This window comes from Cheilinus undulatus, linkage group 20 (genome assembly GCF_018320785.1).
Source record: "Cheilinus undulatus linkage group 20, ASM1832078v1, whole genome shotgun sequence".
In the NCBI taxonomy this organism is placed as follows: domain Eukaryota; kingdom Metazoa; phylum Chordata; class Actinopteri; order Labriformes; family Labridae; genus Cheilinus; species Cheilinus undulatus.
This window is the reverse complement of record NC_054884.1, coordinates 27816320-27832980: the sequence shown is the minus strand read 5'-3', so window position 1 is coordinate 27832980 and position 16661 is coordinate 27816320. Positions and strand designations below refer to the sequence as shown.

Below are 16661 nucleotides of genomic sequence, written 5' to 3'. Positions count from 1 at the left end.
TTTTTTATTGTGCAACTATCACAAGTTTGTTTTTACATTTTTAACAATTTGATTAATTTATATCTGAATTTTTTGAATGTGTGGAAATACTCATAATTTTCAGTTTCATTGTAGTCTATATCTATTTATATTTATACTTGAGTAATTTTTTTCCACAAAAAATGTTATTTTATTGGGAGAGACTCTTTTGTTTTGAATATAAAAATGGAAAAAAAAATCTGATAAACATACTTTTGAGAAAATGAGTTAACAATGGCCCCTAAGCTAACTAAAGACAAGTTGCCTGCTGAAGTATTACATCAACTCGTCGGTAATATTAAAATGCAATTACTTCTTTAAAGCTGGGATGAACATTAAAAGCTGTGTAAAACCAAGAACAAACTGAACTAGTAACAATTCGTCTAACCAGCGTATTAGTTGCCATGGTTATTTAGGGGTCTTTCACATGCCGGTGTGCGGTTAGCAAACATTTGGTCTTCAAGAATATTTTTTTCCCAACAAATGACAACAATTGTGTTTAATTTTGCCTTGCCACGCTATATTTTCATTTTCAAAGAAATAGAATAAAGCATTTCCCATAGTTTCAATTTATAAACAGGCACGTACTGAACACCTATATTCAGGGTCCTCTGGCGCCGAGGTCAGGAGGGTGCTTGTTGCGGTGTCTCCTCCATATCGTCCTACACCGGTCCGTGCTGCAGCATCTAACGCCCTTTTCTGACTTATAACTATACAGAAAGCCCCAACAACAGTTATACTCGGTAAGTAACTGGACACATACTTACTGAGGTTTATTCTGGGAGAATTTCATTGCACTTTTTGTTGGGAAGGCGGTGATAAAACGTCCCATTTGCTAGCTTAAAAACGCCCCCTACCATCCTCCTGATCACACTTATTCAAAATACTAAAACAGGCGAACCATTTACATAGTAATACTTATTATATCTGGTGAGGGTCCACATTTAGTGTATACCATAATATCAACCCTCAACTGCGTGTGCCTCGTAAATTATAGAAAACCTCAGTTACAGCATTTATCCACATAGAAATATATATTTTTAAATCACTCATATGATAGCTATCTTAACCAGACTATACTCGTTGCTGTTTGTGATGAAAAATGCACGCATTCCGTGTGATTTTTTCCCCTGTATTCAATAGCACCTGCTGCCACACTGTTACTACCATGTTCCTGGATCATGTAAGCAGACTATTTCAGAGAAACCTTGAGTATAACCTTGACTGTAAGGTTACGTGACACCATATCCTTACAGTAATGGAGACTGTATGATTCTGAAGAGATACAGGTGGCTGTACAATACAAGACAAGACAGTTGTGCAATGCAAAACAATGTAAGCATCTTTAACTGTTGAAGAACCTATTTTTTTATGCATTTCATTTTCCCTCATGTTTTTACTTGATGTATGCACAGTTTGATCAAGTTAAGAGAAGTTATTATAAGTGTGCATTTTCTTTGAAATCCTAACACTGCAGAAAACTGGCATAACGGTGGGGAGATATTGTTTTTCAATTTTTGTAAAAACCTTTTTTATGTCAGTGGCTTAAAAACTTTCTCTCCTTGAAAGGCAATGCACATTTCTGACACTTTTTCTGTATTTTCTGTATTGCTCACTGAAATGTTTTTTTGCTGCAGTGAAAATGGCAGTACCTCCAGCATATGCAGACCTTGGAAAATCAGCAAGGGACATCTTCAATAAGGGATATGGTAACTTGAAGATATAAAATTTGAGCTTTTACATAATGATGATGGTCAGAAGATAGGTTGACTATTTGCAAATCTATCATAAAGACAACAGAGCAGAGACTTAGTCTCACTGTCCTTGCAGGTTTTGGACTGGTCAAGCTGGATGTGAAGACAAAGTCTTCAAGTGGAGTGGTAAGTTGAGCTGCTGCTATAAAAGTAAGGACATTTATTGCATTAATTTATTATCATTTAAAATACTTATAAACTGGGGCATACATGTGGCCCAGGTTTGGGTATGGCTCCTTTCCTGCATGCTTCTTCCCCACTCTTGTCCCTGTTTCAGGCTCTATACACTGTCCTCATCTACAAAATAATGGCATAAAAATACTGTAAAACTCCAATTTTTGGAATTTGCTGTTTGCTCTAATCAAATTCAAGCACTGTCTTGGTAGCTGATCACCTCCAATCTGCTGCTTTTCCAATTTAATTTCCTCTTTAATCATTTCAGGAGTTTAAAACATCTGGCTCATCTAATGTTGACACCAGCAAGGTCACTGGAACCCTGGAGACCAAGTACAAGTGGTCTGAGTATGGCCTGACGTTCACAGAGAAGTGGACAACAGAAAACACACTAGGAACAGAAATTTGCATCGAGGATCAGGTAAACTAGAATCTCTGCTGTGCTGCTTATCGCCTGAGAATAAAACAGCTGTAGATTAAAGTGATTGATGGAGTAATCTTTTTCAGATCACCAAGGGGCTGAAACTTACCTTTGACACTACGTTTTCACCAAATACTGGGTGAGTTGCGATGGACTCATTCCTCATAGAATGCTACATAATTGTGCAGGGAGAATATTTAAGATCACTATATTTTCATTTGTTTTTAAACAGCAAGAAGAGCGGCAAGGTCAAGACAGCTTATAAAAGGGAGTACCTTAACGTCGGTGTTGATGTAGATTTAGATTTCGCTGGTCCTACGATCCATGGAGCAGCAGTGGCTGGTTATGAGGGCTGGCTGGCCGGCTACCAGATGACTTTTGACTCAGCCAAATCTAAGATGTCACAGAGCAACTTTGCTGTTGGCTACAAGACTGGAGACTTCCAGCTTCACACCAATGTGTAAGTTTTATAACCAGATGTATAAGAAAACTACAGCGTAAACAGACGTTTTTGAAAGGTCTCACTGATGTATTAGTGAAATGGTATTTTTGTTAAATGAAACTGAAGAATATGGACATTTAAGTGATAATGCACGTTTTCTTTTTTTATTCTTCAGAAATGATGGTGCAGAGTTTGGTGGCTCTATCTACCAAAAGGTAAACGACAACCTGGAGACCGCTGTGAATCTCGCCTGGACAGCAGGCAACAATAGCACTCGCTTTGGAATTGCTGCTAAATACCAGTTAGACTCCAGTGCCTCCATATCAGTAAGTGACTCTTCTTGTTCCTCTCTTAAGGAAAGTATGTTTTTCATCAGTGCAGCTTAAAATGTGTTGACAAGTTGAAATTTAGTTGTTAAGTTGGCTACGAGGAACAAGTGATTAGTGTTTTTGAGGATTTTTTAAAACTGTTTTGTTGATACACATTTGCACACTTTCATTTCCTTTAATTTTTGCCTACATAAAACTGGCACATGGCATTTACATCTCTATAAAACAAGTAGTCTAATGGAATGCAACTCTCGTTGATTGACTTAAATTATCCTTAATGTTTCAAACCGTTTTAAAACCTGGATTTATAGCTGCTTTTCCAAGCAAACATTGATTTTCAATGTAATCAAGAAATGGAGGAACACCTGATATGAAATGACATAACATGAATAAAATAGGACTGAACTTAAATCTTAGATAATTTTTGTTAAATACTGGGTCTGTCCAAGTTATATTCTGCCTGATTTCAGACAGAATATGGCTGATATTAATGCATAATACAGGTATTTTTTTTATTCTTCACAGAATAAATTACAGTGAAAAACTTGAGCAGTGCAGTGTCAGTAATAATGAGATAAAGAACAGTTTTTATTTGTGATGCCTCTGCTTATGTTTTGACTGCTACTTAAATTTAATGGTTTTATTTGATGCTTTTTTTCAGGCAAAGGTCAATAACGCAAGCTTGGTGGGAATTGGATACACCCAAACTCTGCGGCCTGGTAAGTGTGGGTCCAGACTCACATTTGGGGAGATTTTTGGATTAGGAGATTTTTTTGGGTTGCTAATGTAACATTTATGGCTTGAAAACACATTATAACCACAGGCATAGGCTTCACCCTCTAACACTCACCCTTTCTCCACCATAATAAAACACAAGACAGGGCTCTACCAGCCACTGGATGGCAAAGAGCTAGTTCAGTTTCATTATTGATGCTTAGCTAAAAAGGTAATGTGTTCCAGACCAGACAGCCCCTGAAGGCCCAAGGGGTCAAGCTTGTGAAGAAAGTTAATGTGACAGGTGAAATTCCTTCTTCCTGGCTCGTGAAGTAGATAGCACCAGATTCAGTCTAGAATTAACGTTATCCAAGTTAGCACCAGCCATCAGCTCAATTAACCAGCCAAGAATGGTTGAGACAGCAGACTGGATAAGCAATAATGTACAGAAAACAGTTTTGGGGTAGACAGGCTTTTACCCTTGTAAAAAGTGGGTCACCAGAAAAAACCTAGAGAGGACAAAGAGGTGGAGCTGGGGCCTTACTCCTCCTGACTGAAGTGCTACAACATGCTGGCTTATAGTCACATCAGTCATGCTCCTACTTATGCGTAGCTCAGATCCTAAAACCATGTAAGCATCAGATATTGCATCACATCGTGCAGCATTGTAACCTGGCTCTCCACGCTGCATCCATTAAATATTTCATTTTCTGGCAGTGAGCTGAATAGTTTTCAGCCTGTGTTACCCCAAAACAGAGTTAAACATTGGAAACACAGGTGGGGATATCATTTATTCACTGCTTTGTCCACTTTGTAAAACAAGATAACAAGTTCTGTTGTGTGGGAAAAGCGAATGAAAATCAAGATAATGTTCCTGTGGGGCACTCCCAGCACCTTGCCAGTCTACTGTGTTCCTTGTCCCTCATCCATGTCCTGATGAGCAGCAGATATGTAAACAGAAACTGTCTAAACGTGTTGCATCACTTAAAGGCTGTTACAACTGTTAAATTATTGTCGTTGATGCCTGCTTAAGCTGTTAGGACACAGTGTAAAAAAAAAAAAAAAAAGTCACTATCTGTAAAGAGTTTGCCCTTAAAGACATGAACAGTTTCCTCCAAAACCTTTTTTTTAAGCAGGCTGCAAACATTGTTATTTCAGCTGTAAAAATTGGGGAACTACTTCTTGAGCCAGCCTAAAATAGACACTCCATTAGCTGTTATTTCTTTTTGCATTTTTTCCGCATTGGCTTCATTTTGCAAGACCAGAGCTTGCCTTTGGTTTGACACCCAACTTAGCAAATATATTTACACCTTTCTTTCATATTTCAGGTATGAAACTAATCCTCTCTGCACTTGTGGATGGAAAGAACATCAATGCTGGCGGTCACAAACTTGGTCTGGGCTTGGAGCTGGAGGCATGAGGATCTGCCCTCCGATTTTGTTAGAGAAGGAGGAACATTAGAAGAATCTGACCCAGAGTGCTCATGTCTGGCCAGGAACATAACTTTAAAGATGATGAAAAAGCCAAAAAATTGATTCCCATCTTCTGAGCAGTGCTAGGATGTAAACCTTTCCACCAGCCTCTTGGTTGCAGTTCTAAAAATCTGATGATGTATCAACCTTCTATTTATGAGCCAGTCACCTCTTCTGTCAGTTTATCCCAATAGTGATAGAAAACCCTCCTCTGGGTGCATTTTATCTGGGGATTGTTTAAGAAAACTGAGGCTTATTACTTTGCTGAAGTGTGATATTGTAGAATGTAAAACTGAGCTGTTATTTTGCACAATAGAACATACACTTATTTAAGCGCTTTATCCTTTATTTGCACATTTTATGTATATTTGGTAGTTACTTTACCATAATATGTAAATCAAGACTGAAGCCGATGTATTGGCTTATCTTCCCCTATCTTTCCATAGAGGCTTAATTATGCTTTGTGAAGACTTTGAGACCTCAGCTCCCGTAAATACCTGCTTTGAAGTTGCGAGACAACACTAAATGGATTCTCTTTTCCTCAGTGTGACTTGAGTGAAAGAACATCTGAGTAAATTATCTATTTTGTTCCCATTTTTGAGGACTGTGACACTAATTAGGAAGGGGTTTGTGTGTTGGAGAGTGTCTAACTTTGCAATAAAGTCCTTAAATCTACCAGTGTCTTTTGTTAATTAAATATATAATGTAATAAGAAATAGCTGAAGATCAGTGTGATTGATAATAGAAATAGAAATAGAAAATTTAGCCTTTTTTATGAAATATTTTTTTATTTAAACACTACAGTTGTAGCAAATGTAAATGCATTGTTAACAAGGTTGCTGATGTTCTGAAGTAGTAAAACTGGCACTGATACGGCTAAAAAACCTGGAAGTATTTGCATTAATCAAAAGTGCTCTATAGTTTGATGGCCAGTGTGAGCCCGTCCCCCACTGTGAGCATGCTCAGGCTGATTCTTGTATCTCTGTGCAGCTTCTTGTTTAGTTTGTCAATGGCAACAGTGTCTGAATCATCCGGGGATGGATTTACCACCTTTCCACCCCACAGCACCTACAGGAGCAGAAAAAAAGCATGGTGGATAAGCAGCTTAAAATGTCCAGCAAGAACTGAAACTTAAATATTTGTTCTAGGTGAAACCCTTACGTTGTCAACAGCAATGATGCCTCCTTTTCTCAAGAGTTGCAAAGACTTTTCATAGTAGTTGTCATAGTTGACTTTATCCGCATCAATGAAGGCAAAGTCAAATGTTCCAGCCTCACCAGCCTCCAACAGGTCATCTGAAAGGGACAAAAAGATTGAATGTTGAAGGCCATAAACAGGGCTTTTCTGGTCTTCTGACAAGTCCATGTGCCATAAAAATTGTAACATTTAAAGGTAAATTCTTATAAACAAGGACGTTTAAGCATTTCTGTATGTAGTTAACCATGTAAGAATATTTTAAATGGTCTTAAATGGAATTATAATTTCATGGTTAAAAAACTTAAAGAAAATGGAAGAAATACCAAAAATGTGGATATGTTTGAGACGGTTCCTACAAACAGACTTTGCAAAACTTTTAAAACTTTTTTGATTTAATAATTTATTTAGTTCTAATTTTGTTTGATTTTTATTTTAATCTACTTTTTTACACACATATTGACGTCATCACGTTTAATTCACAGTGATGCGGTTGATTCAAGTGATTGAAAAACTTGTTTATGCAAGAGTACCTTGATGCAGGCAAGATAGCCGACATACATCCAATCCTTACCGGAAGTCTCAACTGTAAGTCCGTATGTCTAAGGTTAGGCTTAGGCATTAAAACTCAAGTGGTTAGGTTCAGGGTAAGGCAGTGGGGAAGGTGATATATTTGAGATCCAGTACCAAGGGTTAGGCTTAGGCGCTGGCAGCTGAGTCTAACAAAAAAACATAAACTTCCGCCTGGGACTTCCGGCATGGATTGGATGTATCATGACGCCCATGTCGGCCATCTTGACTGCAGTTGGGTCCCTCTCCGTATATGGACAGCAAAAAAAAAAAAAAAAAAAAAAAAAAAAAAAATAATAATAATAATTGAATTTAAAAAACAAACAAAAAAGTTGTTTATGGACGGCAAATGCCCTAACTGGGCTACGTTTTCCAATTTCTAAAAAAAGTTTTTATCGCCTTAAAGAAATAAAAGAAGAGTGGCAAAGGGATTCCTCCTGTGGAACAACACATTTTAATCCAGGTAAACTTTAAGCACATAGCAAGCCCACCAACTATTAGCCAGCATGACAGAAGTTGAGTTTAGTTGAAGTTGAGTAACATCGATTCAGCTAGTTAAAACGACGTAGCTTGTTCAGTTCGCCGTGGTTTTATTACATTAAAAGTTGAAAATAAGATTTCACATTTTGCGTTTCTGCTAGTCACTAGATTGTACATTCTTTGGATTTAATTTTAGGTTCATTGCTTAAAGTACAAGTCCAAAAACTATACAGTGCAGTTAATGAGAAGGGTACAAGCAGTGTTAGCTAACCGAGGGGGCATACATGACTAGCATTACACGAGAAAACAGCATGAATATCTAGCTTGTAATTTCAATTTCAGCACTGGAAATGTTAGAGCAACAGTCAGATAGAGAAGAACTAATGTCATGGTAGTTATACCACTGAGTTCAAAGAGATGTAGAGTACTGTACCAAGGGTTTTCAATGCCGGCTGGATGCGTAGATCAATTTTACTGTCGACATTAGCCTGTAAATAAAACAAACAAATATTTTCAAAACAACAAAAAGCAGCATTTATATATTATTTTTTTCTTCCACCAGATTTGACACTATATTTAATGGTGCAGCAGTTGCTCTTTTTGGGTGTATTTGCATAATAAAAACAATAATCTTATAAGGTAAGTAGAAGGATTACCATTTGTTTGTGATATGCTAATTTGTTCACTTTTGTATTGCTGTTGTGCATAATTCTGCTCATACACAGAGGATGACCAGTGTTACCATTCACTGCCTCCTTATTTTATCATGTTCTCTATCAGTTTTGTCAGTTAAAACTGTGAATAAAAGTCTTAAAATGTGTCATAAGCCTGAGCTTTTTCCCCACAGTTCTTGTTTTGTTGGACTCTGTTCAAAGACAGTTAACCTATAGTGACAGAAAAGATAAAACCAGCAGGTTTTTTTCACTTTTGAAAGGCTTTAACTAAGAAATATTTATCATTATGGTTCAATCAATAACAATGGTTCTCAACTGGACCGGCTATAGGACCCACCACCACCTCCAGAAATTGAATCGTGACCCAAATTTCCAAAATGTTTTAACTACTAAAATGTATCTAATCAAAACAAGTTTCAGTTTGGACTTTAGACTGAACCAAACATTTTTGAACAAAGAAACTGACATTTATTTTACTCTGTTAATCACTGAAACATGTATTTCCTTTTTTTCTGAAGATCTCATGAAATCTAGACATTATCGTAGAAAAGACAACTTTCTTCAAAATACTTCTATCCTTTCAACAGAAGGAAAAATAGAGAAAAATAAAATATATGGTTCTTTATCCACCTAAGGCTTAAGTACATCCTAGATATTTTGCCATATTATTTTTGCCAGGCACCAGTTTGCAACCCACTGAAAACAGCTCTACAACCCACTTGCTGAGAACTACTGACCTAGACTATTATTTGATTAATAAAAAATGTGTGTCAAACAATCACTTAATATCTTCAGACAGGAAGCTTTAAAATCACAATGTGTATGGTACAACATTTTACCCAAAGTATGACATTCCACTCCACTGTTCAGCACTTGCAATACAGGAGTGATGCAATATGTGGTAAGCCCCAAAATAATGCAGTGTTTAGACAAATGATTAAAAAAATAGCCATAAATGCAAACTGTACCTCTTTCCAGAAGGGTTTGCCAATGTTGGTGTAGGTTTCACTGATGTCGCATGCCACCAAAACTCCATCATCAGGCAGAGCCAGTGCAATATTCAGTGTGTTGTAACCTGTGTAGACTCCTACAACGAGAGGCCAAAAGATTACAGGTTTTACAAGTTGTGTGCTGTGCCCTTTAAAGGCAAAATTAACTAGAAGTGCAATATTTAAAAGAAAGCTGGTGGCCACAGAGAGAAAAATGCTTTTTTGTGTGTGTATTACAACATTGATCAAATGTTTTGGTTAATCTAATCTAATTAGAGTACCACAAGAGTCAAGGGCAGTGCTTCTGCTACAATGAGCATTTGTATTCGTAAGTGCTTCAACAAGAAAAAAAGGTAGACATGCTAACACGTATCAGATAAATGATGGTCCTTTCAGTTCCAGCTCACAATAGCTGCCAGGTGGGGCAGCGATGTGCATGTTGTTAGTCTGGGAGTACCTGCAGTTATATCACTCAGACAGTGATGGCCCATTTCTGTCAATAAACAACTTTGGAGCAAGTCTGTGTATTAATCTGGTCCTGACCTACAGCACTCTGGACAGCTCCCTAGCTGTTGCCTTCAGAAGGATCAGCACCTTGGAGAGTTCCCCGCCACGCAGTCTTGACAAATGTGATTCTATAAAGTTGGCAGTTTGGGGGTTAAATTTGGTTTTTGGCTGATGTACAGTGATGTCTGATGGTATTTCTGCAGGTTCAGAGTGTCACCACTTAGCTTTAGTGAGAGTTGAGCGCATTTAAATGAGTACATCTGAAACTTGGTAAACCTCACCAACTTTTTACACATATTTTGTTACGTATTGATCGGTGTCCAAATCCTTTATGAACTCTTGTGTAGCCAGGCTTAAAACATGTAGTGTACAATCATCCTTGTAGATGTGATGTAAAGTCAGCTCCTTACCAATCTCTAATGCTTTCTTGCATTTTATAAGCTTTGCTAGATTGGCCATGAGCTGCGCCTGCTCACAGGCAACCATCATCCCGTTTGAAGGCTCTTCCATTGTCCTCTGAAAGCAAATAATTTAGAAAATGTGACATTTACTACATGAAACAATGTCAAGTGCATACCTATCGTATATGACCAAAGCAGTATCTATATTCAAGACACAAAAACATTCTTACCATTCTGAGCTTTTTCAGAACCGGATGCTCCCTCAAGGAATTATTGAGGACATACTGCATCAGGGGGTCTTCTTTTCCCTCACAGTGGCTTTTGGAGATCATTTTGCGAGATTTCTTCTGCCCTGAAGGCAACCAGGAACAACAAAACAGTTATAAAAAGCATTATGATGCCACAGGAATTACCATCCAGCCTATACAATTTTCAGAAAATTGACATCTGTTTTAGTTTTTCTACTGCAACTTAATTTGATTTACAGAACATCAGTGATCTCAATGGGAAAAATCAGGTTATTGCATTATCAGCATTCAGCAACAGATCAAGATAAGAAATGAATACTGGAAATTGGAAAACCATTACAGTGTAGCCAGATACCTGGAGGGTAACACATCAGTCAGTCCAGACTAAGATTCCCATGACATCTTTGTATCGAAGAGTATATGGATATTAATCAAAAATTGTCTGATATTCATCAGGATGCAATATTTTCGTATCTTATGTGAATCGCGAATTATATTTGCTTAAGCATAAAGGCTCAGCACATACCAGACTTGTAAGTGAACAAACTACCTTCAGTGCACTTTGTACTGGATTAGCATTCATGCAGTGTTAATCCTGGCAGTTGCATAAACACAAGAGAGTGCCGTTCTCCTTGATCATAACACCGTATAAAAGTGAAAGAAACAGGTTTGACATGATTGTGCCCACATCTTCAAAGTTCAACTTCTTGTTTGAACATGCATGATAGTACAAAAATGTTACGTAAGACTCAAATCTAGACACAAAGTGTGAATTTGTTTGCACTGCATCAGTCTGTAGAAATCATCCTTTGTTTTCAATACAGCATGTCAAATTAATTTCACAGTTAGCCCTTCTTTTAGACGTCATGAGATAAGGCACAATTATGGGAGTAAAAATGGGTGTCATTGTTACTGACACCCATTAAAATAATAGAAAAAATCTACAAGATACCCTGTTGAACTTCAAATGAAGTACCATCACCCATGTTCACATGTACTACAGAAGATGTGGAGTTAATTATTCTTTGGTTAATAAAATGTTGCAAGACACAGCAATAAAGGAAAGGCGTGTCCTAATATCTGAAACTTACAAAGTGCCAAATATGAGGTTAATAATAAAATAATGATAAGCTCGTATGTATTCCAGTACGCGGTTTACATTTCAGACTGCCTACAATTATATTTATCTACTACAGTGTACCTTTTAACGTTCTAGCCACTTTGGAGAACTTATTTTATCTCCGAAAAGTGTACCTTAAGGTCTCGATATTTTGGACGGGTCCAAAGGCTGTTTTCACGCACTGCCCTCTAGTGACGTGAGAGCGGTTTACACAAAGCTTACGTGGTAGGTGAGATATCGTGATGTAATATCGGCGTAATAAAACTTGAAATGAAGTGTATATCTCAAATATTAACGGCTTCGCTCTTACCTAATAAATAACCGGCGACAAAAACAACTCCAAGAGTCACAGACCCAACCAGGGCCTCTTTGGAAACGATACGAAAAGCCATGCCAGTGGCTCATAACACCAACTGATCCCAGCTAGAGCACTTCCGTGTTGGCCGAGCGTCGTACCGTAACACTGCGAGTAGAGGCGCCGCCCTCCAAAAAGTAGCTCTGGAAGCAACTGTTGCATATGTGTTGGCGTACTGTGTGTTTAAAAATCTGGACTCCACAATCATATGACCGATGGTTTGTTTTGCAGCGAAGTAACAAGAAAATATATCCGAATGTTGCCCCAAGTCCAGAGAAGGCAAATAAGAAGAGAAAAAGAAAAAGCTCTTAAAGTTGCATGAGCATCTGAGTATATAGATAAAGCACCAGACAAATGTCAAATGTACCAGACAAATGTCAAATGTAATATGGATGTAGTCTGATAGAGGAAACACTCACCACAAGGTTTTATCTTTGTGCTGCTGCTGTGGAATGAGCGGTCAGCTACGTGTGCACTGGACCTCAAAAATTCGTTGGCTTATGTAGATATAGTGGTAGTCATATGACCGGCAGTGGGTCTCATGATTGGGTACATGTCATACGCCCTTTGTCGCGACTTCTCGTAGAATCCAAGTAAATAACCCCCTCTTTTATGGCAATGTAAGTTTATGAGGTGCATAGTTGAGACTAAAATTTCCACATAATCTGCTTACTTGTATCACGACCACGCTTTGATTGTTTTCTTACGTTTAGAGTAAGAGTCCTGCGTTCAGTGATTGAAAGTTGATTAAAATTTTAGCATAGTATATAAAAAAATAGGCTACTGTACAGAATAAATTCAATGTAATCTCTTTCCGATATTTGATTTACTTTAAATAATGAGTGATCATTGGATTATGTCAGTAAATATTCATTAACATGTAAGTAGCTCTCATAGGGGTGTTAATCTTTATAGAAGGTACTTAGAACTGCCAGATTAATGTTCATGAGTTAAACTGATCCACTGTAGTTAAAGATCTAATCCACTGTATTGTGTCCCTGGATTTGCAATTAAATAATTGACAAAAGCCACCACCTAGAAGTAAAAACATAAACAACTTGTCAAACACCTCTGATGTGATTTGAAAATGAAATAAACCTTAATGACAAACTCAGTTGTAGATCAGAACTCATGTGGCCAAATAAAACTACAAAATAAACCCTGCATTACACATTAGGAGAGTAAAGGTACACTCATTTGTACTGAACCAGAATGAATGCATGCAGGACTAAGCGCCCGCATGGACCAGAAAGCAGGAGCCCACACAACTACAATAATCAATAGCTCCAGTATTCAGTATTCCAGGGCACAGATTTCTACATTTTGAGAAATTTTTGGAAACAAAAGCAAACGTTCACTGCCAGTGATGTGCAATGCAATCTGGGTAATTGTGTTTTTTATTCTGTGGAGTGTCATCCTTGCAGCCTTGTCAGTTTCGACCTGAGGGCAGCTTTAATGAAGAGAACAATAAGTAATAAGTTACTAAAATGTAGACAGAGCTGAATACTGTTGAAAGATGAGGGAAGTAGAGCCGTGCAGTCATTTGACATAAATAGCCAGAGGGCATTAATAACAAAGGCAGCCAACACATTTGAATCTATTTTTTAGATCTTATAACGTAAAACTTCAGTGTGTTTGCTTTGTGCAAAATGTAAATATTGTAAAAATAATAGTAGACTATCTTAATGTGGTTTCTCTATGAGAAACAAAATGCAAAAAAACATGCAATATGAAAGACAAGATTTTCTGTTGTAGAAGCAGCCTCATGGCTGATCCCCTCCTGTCCAAACCCACATAATGATCACACTAAAGACAAGTTTCTCTGTAACCCCTGCACTAAAAGTGTCAGTCAGGAACAGATAATGACTGTTATTTGACCCTCTTAGCTCGACTGATTGCTCTTTATAACAGCCAGCTTCTTTGGGAGGCTTTTTGATTGAAGATGGAAGAAATTGTCTGTCATACGAAGACTATTTCTCCACTCAGCTACATATTCCACAAGTACAGGTGAATGCCCCCAACTGACAGTTGATGTGCAGTGGATGACTGTTTAACATATGGAGTCTAATACACGGGGCTAATACAGGCACACCCAAGTATAGGTGAGGTGTGTGTGAAAACTCTGGGTTTCACTGATTGACAACTGACCGTGCTGCCTTGAGGTGGAGAAATCTTTTTTTACTGAGAGCACAAAGTACAATGTAGAAAAGAATACAAGTCAATAAAAGCTGAAACTGTGACTTCAAATGTGTAGATTAGTGCAGTGGTTCTCAGATGGTGTGCCGAGGCACACTAGTGTGCCTTAGGTGTGCCGTGGGAATTTGTACCATACGTTATTACTACAACTTTATGAAAGGACTGTAAGCAGGCACATTATTTTTTTCCAAGGGTGTGCAACTAAATATTAAGTTGAGGGTGCCAACTGGAAAAATTCCAGGGGTGCCAATACTTTTGTCCATGACTGTATAAAGAAAACAAAATATACAATAACTTTGAGTCAGTGGTCACACTAATCCAGTGGTTTTCAAACTTTTTTTGCCCAAGGCACACCTAAGGTTAAGCCAAAATCTCAAGGCACACCATATTTAAATCGATACAAAACAGACTTTTTAAATAATGTTACAGTCAAGGTGGCCTATAAGGGGAGATAAAGGGAGAGCTTTCTGGAGCCCAGCCAACTAAAGGATCATGGAAATGGCAAAAGGTGGCAGAAATGGGTTAGACGTGATGACAAAACATGGCAAAATTGGGCAAAAAGTGGCTAAACAAAGTCAGAATGGGTAAAAATTGGTGAAAGGTGGCCAACCAATGGGTTGAAATTAGCCAAAACTTGTTGAAAATTTCAAAATAGTGGCAAAAAGGGGTTATAATTGGCCTAAAAGGATTAACCATGTAAAAAAGGTGGTAAAAATGGGATCAAAGTGATAAGAAAGAAGGGCAAAAGTGGCAAAAAGGGTTAAAGTTATTACAAGATGGTAAAAAGGGGTTAAAAGTGATGGGAGAAAATGACAAAAAAAGGCCAAACAATAGCAAAATTGTAGGAAAAGTGGCAAAAAGGTAGTAAAAATTGGTTAAATGTGGCAAAAAGTTCCAAAAAAGTTGCAAAAATAGTTCAAAAGTAGTAATAACAAGTGGCAAAAAAGTAGACAAAAGAAGTGTCAAAAATGGGTGGAAAAATTGTTTAACTTGGTTAAAAATATCACGAATTAATAACTTTTTTGAACAAATTCAACCCAATAACAGCTTGCCATGCTTCTCAATTCATAGTGAGGTAACTGTTAGCCAGGATTCTAGCGCCAATGCTACTGACAACACACACACACTGATATCATCAATAAGTCCCAACTGGGGAGGTCCCATTATCTGGGGTTTTTCAGGGGTCCAGCCTGATCTGTGGGCTGGCCTGCTTAAAGTCCTTTCATAAAGTTGTAGTAATAACATATGGTACAAATTCCCACGGCACACCTAGACTTGCCTTAAGGCACACTAGTGTGCCTCGGCACACCATTTGAGAACCACTGCACTAATCTACACATTTGAAGTTGCAGTATCAGCTTTTATTGACTTGTATTCTTTTCTATGTTGTACTTTGTGCTCTCAGTAAAAAAGATTTCTCCACCTCAAAGCAGCACAGTCAGTTGTCAATCAGTGAAACCCAGAGTTTTCACACACACCTCACCTATACTTGGGTGTGCCTGTATTATCCCCGTGTATTAGACTCTTAAACAGTCATCCACTGCACATCAGCTGTCAGTTGGGGGCATTCCCCTGTACTCATGGAATATGTAGCTGAGTGGAGAAATAGCCTTCGTTTGACAGACAATTTCTTCCATCTTCAAAAGCCTCCCAAAGAAGCTGGCTGTTATAATGAGCAATCAATCGAGTTAAGAGGGTCAACTAACAGTCATTATCTGTTCCTGACTGACACATTTAGCGTTGGGGTTAGAGAGAAATTTGTCTTCCAAAGACAAAAAGACAAAATTGACATAATTTTACTCAAAACTCAAAAAATGGGCCAGACAAACTTATTGGCACCCTTTTAAAACTGTGGGTAAATCAAGACCTCGAGTAGTTTGCAAAAGAAAAGTGGTCCAAAATTGCAGTTGAGAGGTGAAAGAAGCTTCTTGATGTTTATAGGAAGCCACTGGTTTCAGTTATTTTTTTCCAAGGGTGTGCAACTAAAAGGGTGCCAACAATTTTGTCCGGCCCATTTTTAAAGTTTTGTTTAAAATTATGTCAATATTGTCTTTTTTCTTCAGATTTTGTTGTTCAAATGCACATAAAGGCAATAAACACATGCCTTGCCCACAAGACTGTTACGCTGCCCCCCTCAAAACAAAACAAAACAAAACACATTTTATAGCAAAGGTCGCTAAAGGGGAAACTAAAAAAAATTGCATGAACAAACCAAAATGGGTCTTGGGTTTCTAAAAGGTGGCAGGGGTTTATTTCTCGCACTGCCACCCACTAAGTCTATCACACTGACAGATAAACTGAAAAATTGACCCAAAATAAGGATAGGTGGAAGTCATTTCAAATAAGGGGTAAGTGAAATAAAAATATATTTTTTTTAATTTTCCCCCTCACATACAAACAAAAAGCCCTGAAACAAAGTTTTCTTTTTTCTTTTAATTCAAACACAAATAGAGAGCCAACTTGTGGTGTTGACCCTCACACACTCATAATCCAACCGAACTGAGCAGCAACCTGCTCCCTACATAGCTTCCCAGCCCTGCTGTTCACCAACAGCTGTCAGCTGAGAGCAGACACCTCAGGTGTGCCAAGTTTGCCTAAACAAC

The 16661-nt window shown here is 37.9% G+C and overlaps 2 protein-coding genes across 3 annotated transcripts; one reads left to right on the top strand and one right to left on the bottom strand.

The window, feature by feature from the left end:
* The first annotated feature begins 630 nt into the window (after positions 1–630).
* Positions 631–5999, top strand: LOC121528627 (voltage-dependent anion-selective channel protein 2-like). 2 transcript variants are annotated; one of them, XM_041816144.1, is made up of 11 exons: positions 640–761; positions 1162–1201; positions 1275–1353; positions 1656–1727; positions 1849–1898; positions 2215–2367; positions 2454–2506; positions 2600–2827; positions 2985–3135; positions 3800–3857; positions 5181–5999. In XM_041816144.1, exons 4-11 carry the CDS (start codon positions 1661–1663, stop codon positions 5270–5272), a joined length of 852 nt encoding a protein of 283 aa, XP_041672078.1. In that variant the 5' UTR covers positions 640–761; positions 1162–1201; positions 1275–1353; positions 1656–1660; the 3' UTR covers positions 5273–5999. The 2 variants fall into 2 exon arrangements, with proteins under 2 accessions (XP_041672077.1, XP_041672078.1); XM_041816143.1 differs by lacking the exons at positions 1162–1201; positions 1275–1353 and having other exon boundaries at positions 631–761.
* Positions 6000–6092: 93 nt separating this feature from the next.
* On the bottom strand, positions 6093–11950 carry LOC121528628 (catechol O-methyltransferase domain-containing protein 1-like). The gene is made up of 7 exons (XM_041816145.1): positions 11818–11950; positions 10370–10491; positions 10149–10254; positions 9211–9329; positions 8002–8056; positions 6486–6619; positions 6093–6392 (listed from the first exon to the last, which is right to left on the bottom strand). Exons 1-7 carry the CDS (start codon positions 11897–11899, stop codon positions 6240–6242), a joined length of 771 nt encoding a protein of 256 aa, XP_041672079.1. The 5' UTR covers positions 11900–11950; the 3' UTR covers positions 6093–6239.
* Between the last annotated feature and the right edge of the window lie 4711 nt (positions 11951–16661).

Coding starts and splice junctions, on each gene's coding strand:
- LOC121528627 (XM_041816143.1), top strand. CDS start 1,661: ATGGCAGTACCTCCAGCATATGCAGACCTTGGAAAATCAGCAAGGGAC. Junction 1,728..1,848: donor CATCTTCAATAAGGGATATG/GTAACTTGAAGA, acceptor CTGTCCTTGCAG/GTTTTGGACTGGTCAAGCTG. Junction 2,368..2,453: donor AAATTTGCATCGAGGATCAG/GTAAACTAGAAT, acceptor AATCTTTTTCAG/ATCACCAAGGGGCTGAAACT.
- LOC121528628 (XM_041816145.1), bottom strand. CDS start 11,899: ATGGCTTTTCGTATCGTTTCCAAAGAGGCCCTGGTTGGGTCTGTGACT. Junction 9,330..10,148: donor CAAGAAAGCATTAGAGATTG/GTAAGGAGCTGA, acceptor CTCTCGTTGTAG/GAGTCTACACAGGTTACAAC. Junction 6,620..8,001: donor GCCGGCATTGAAAACCCTTG/GTACAGTACTCT, acceptor TGTCCCTTTCAG/ATGACCTGTTGGAGGCTGGT.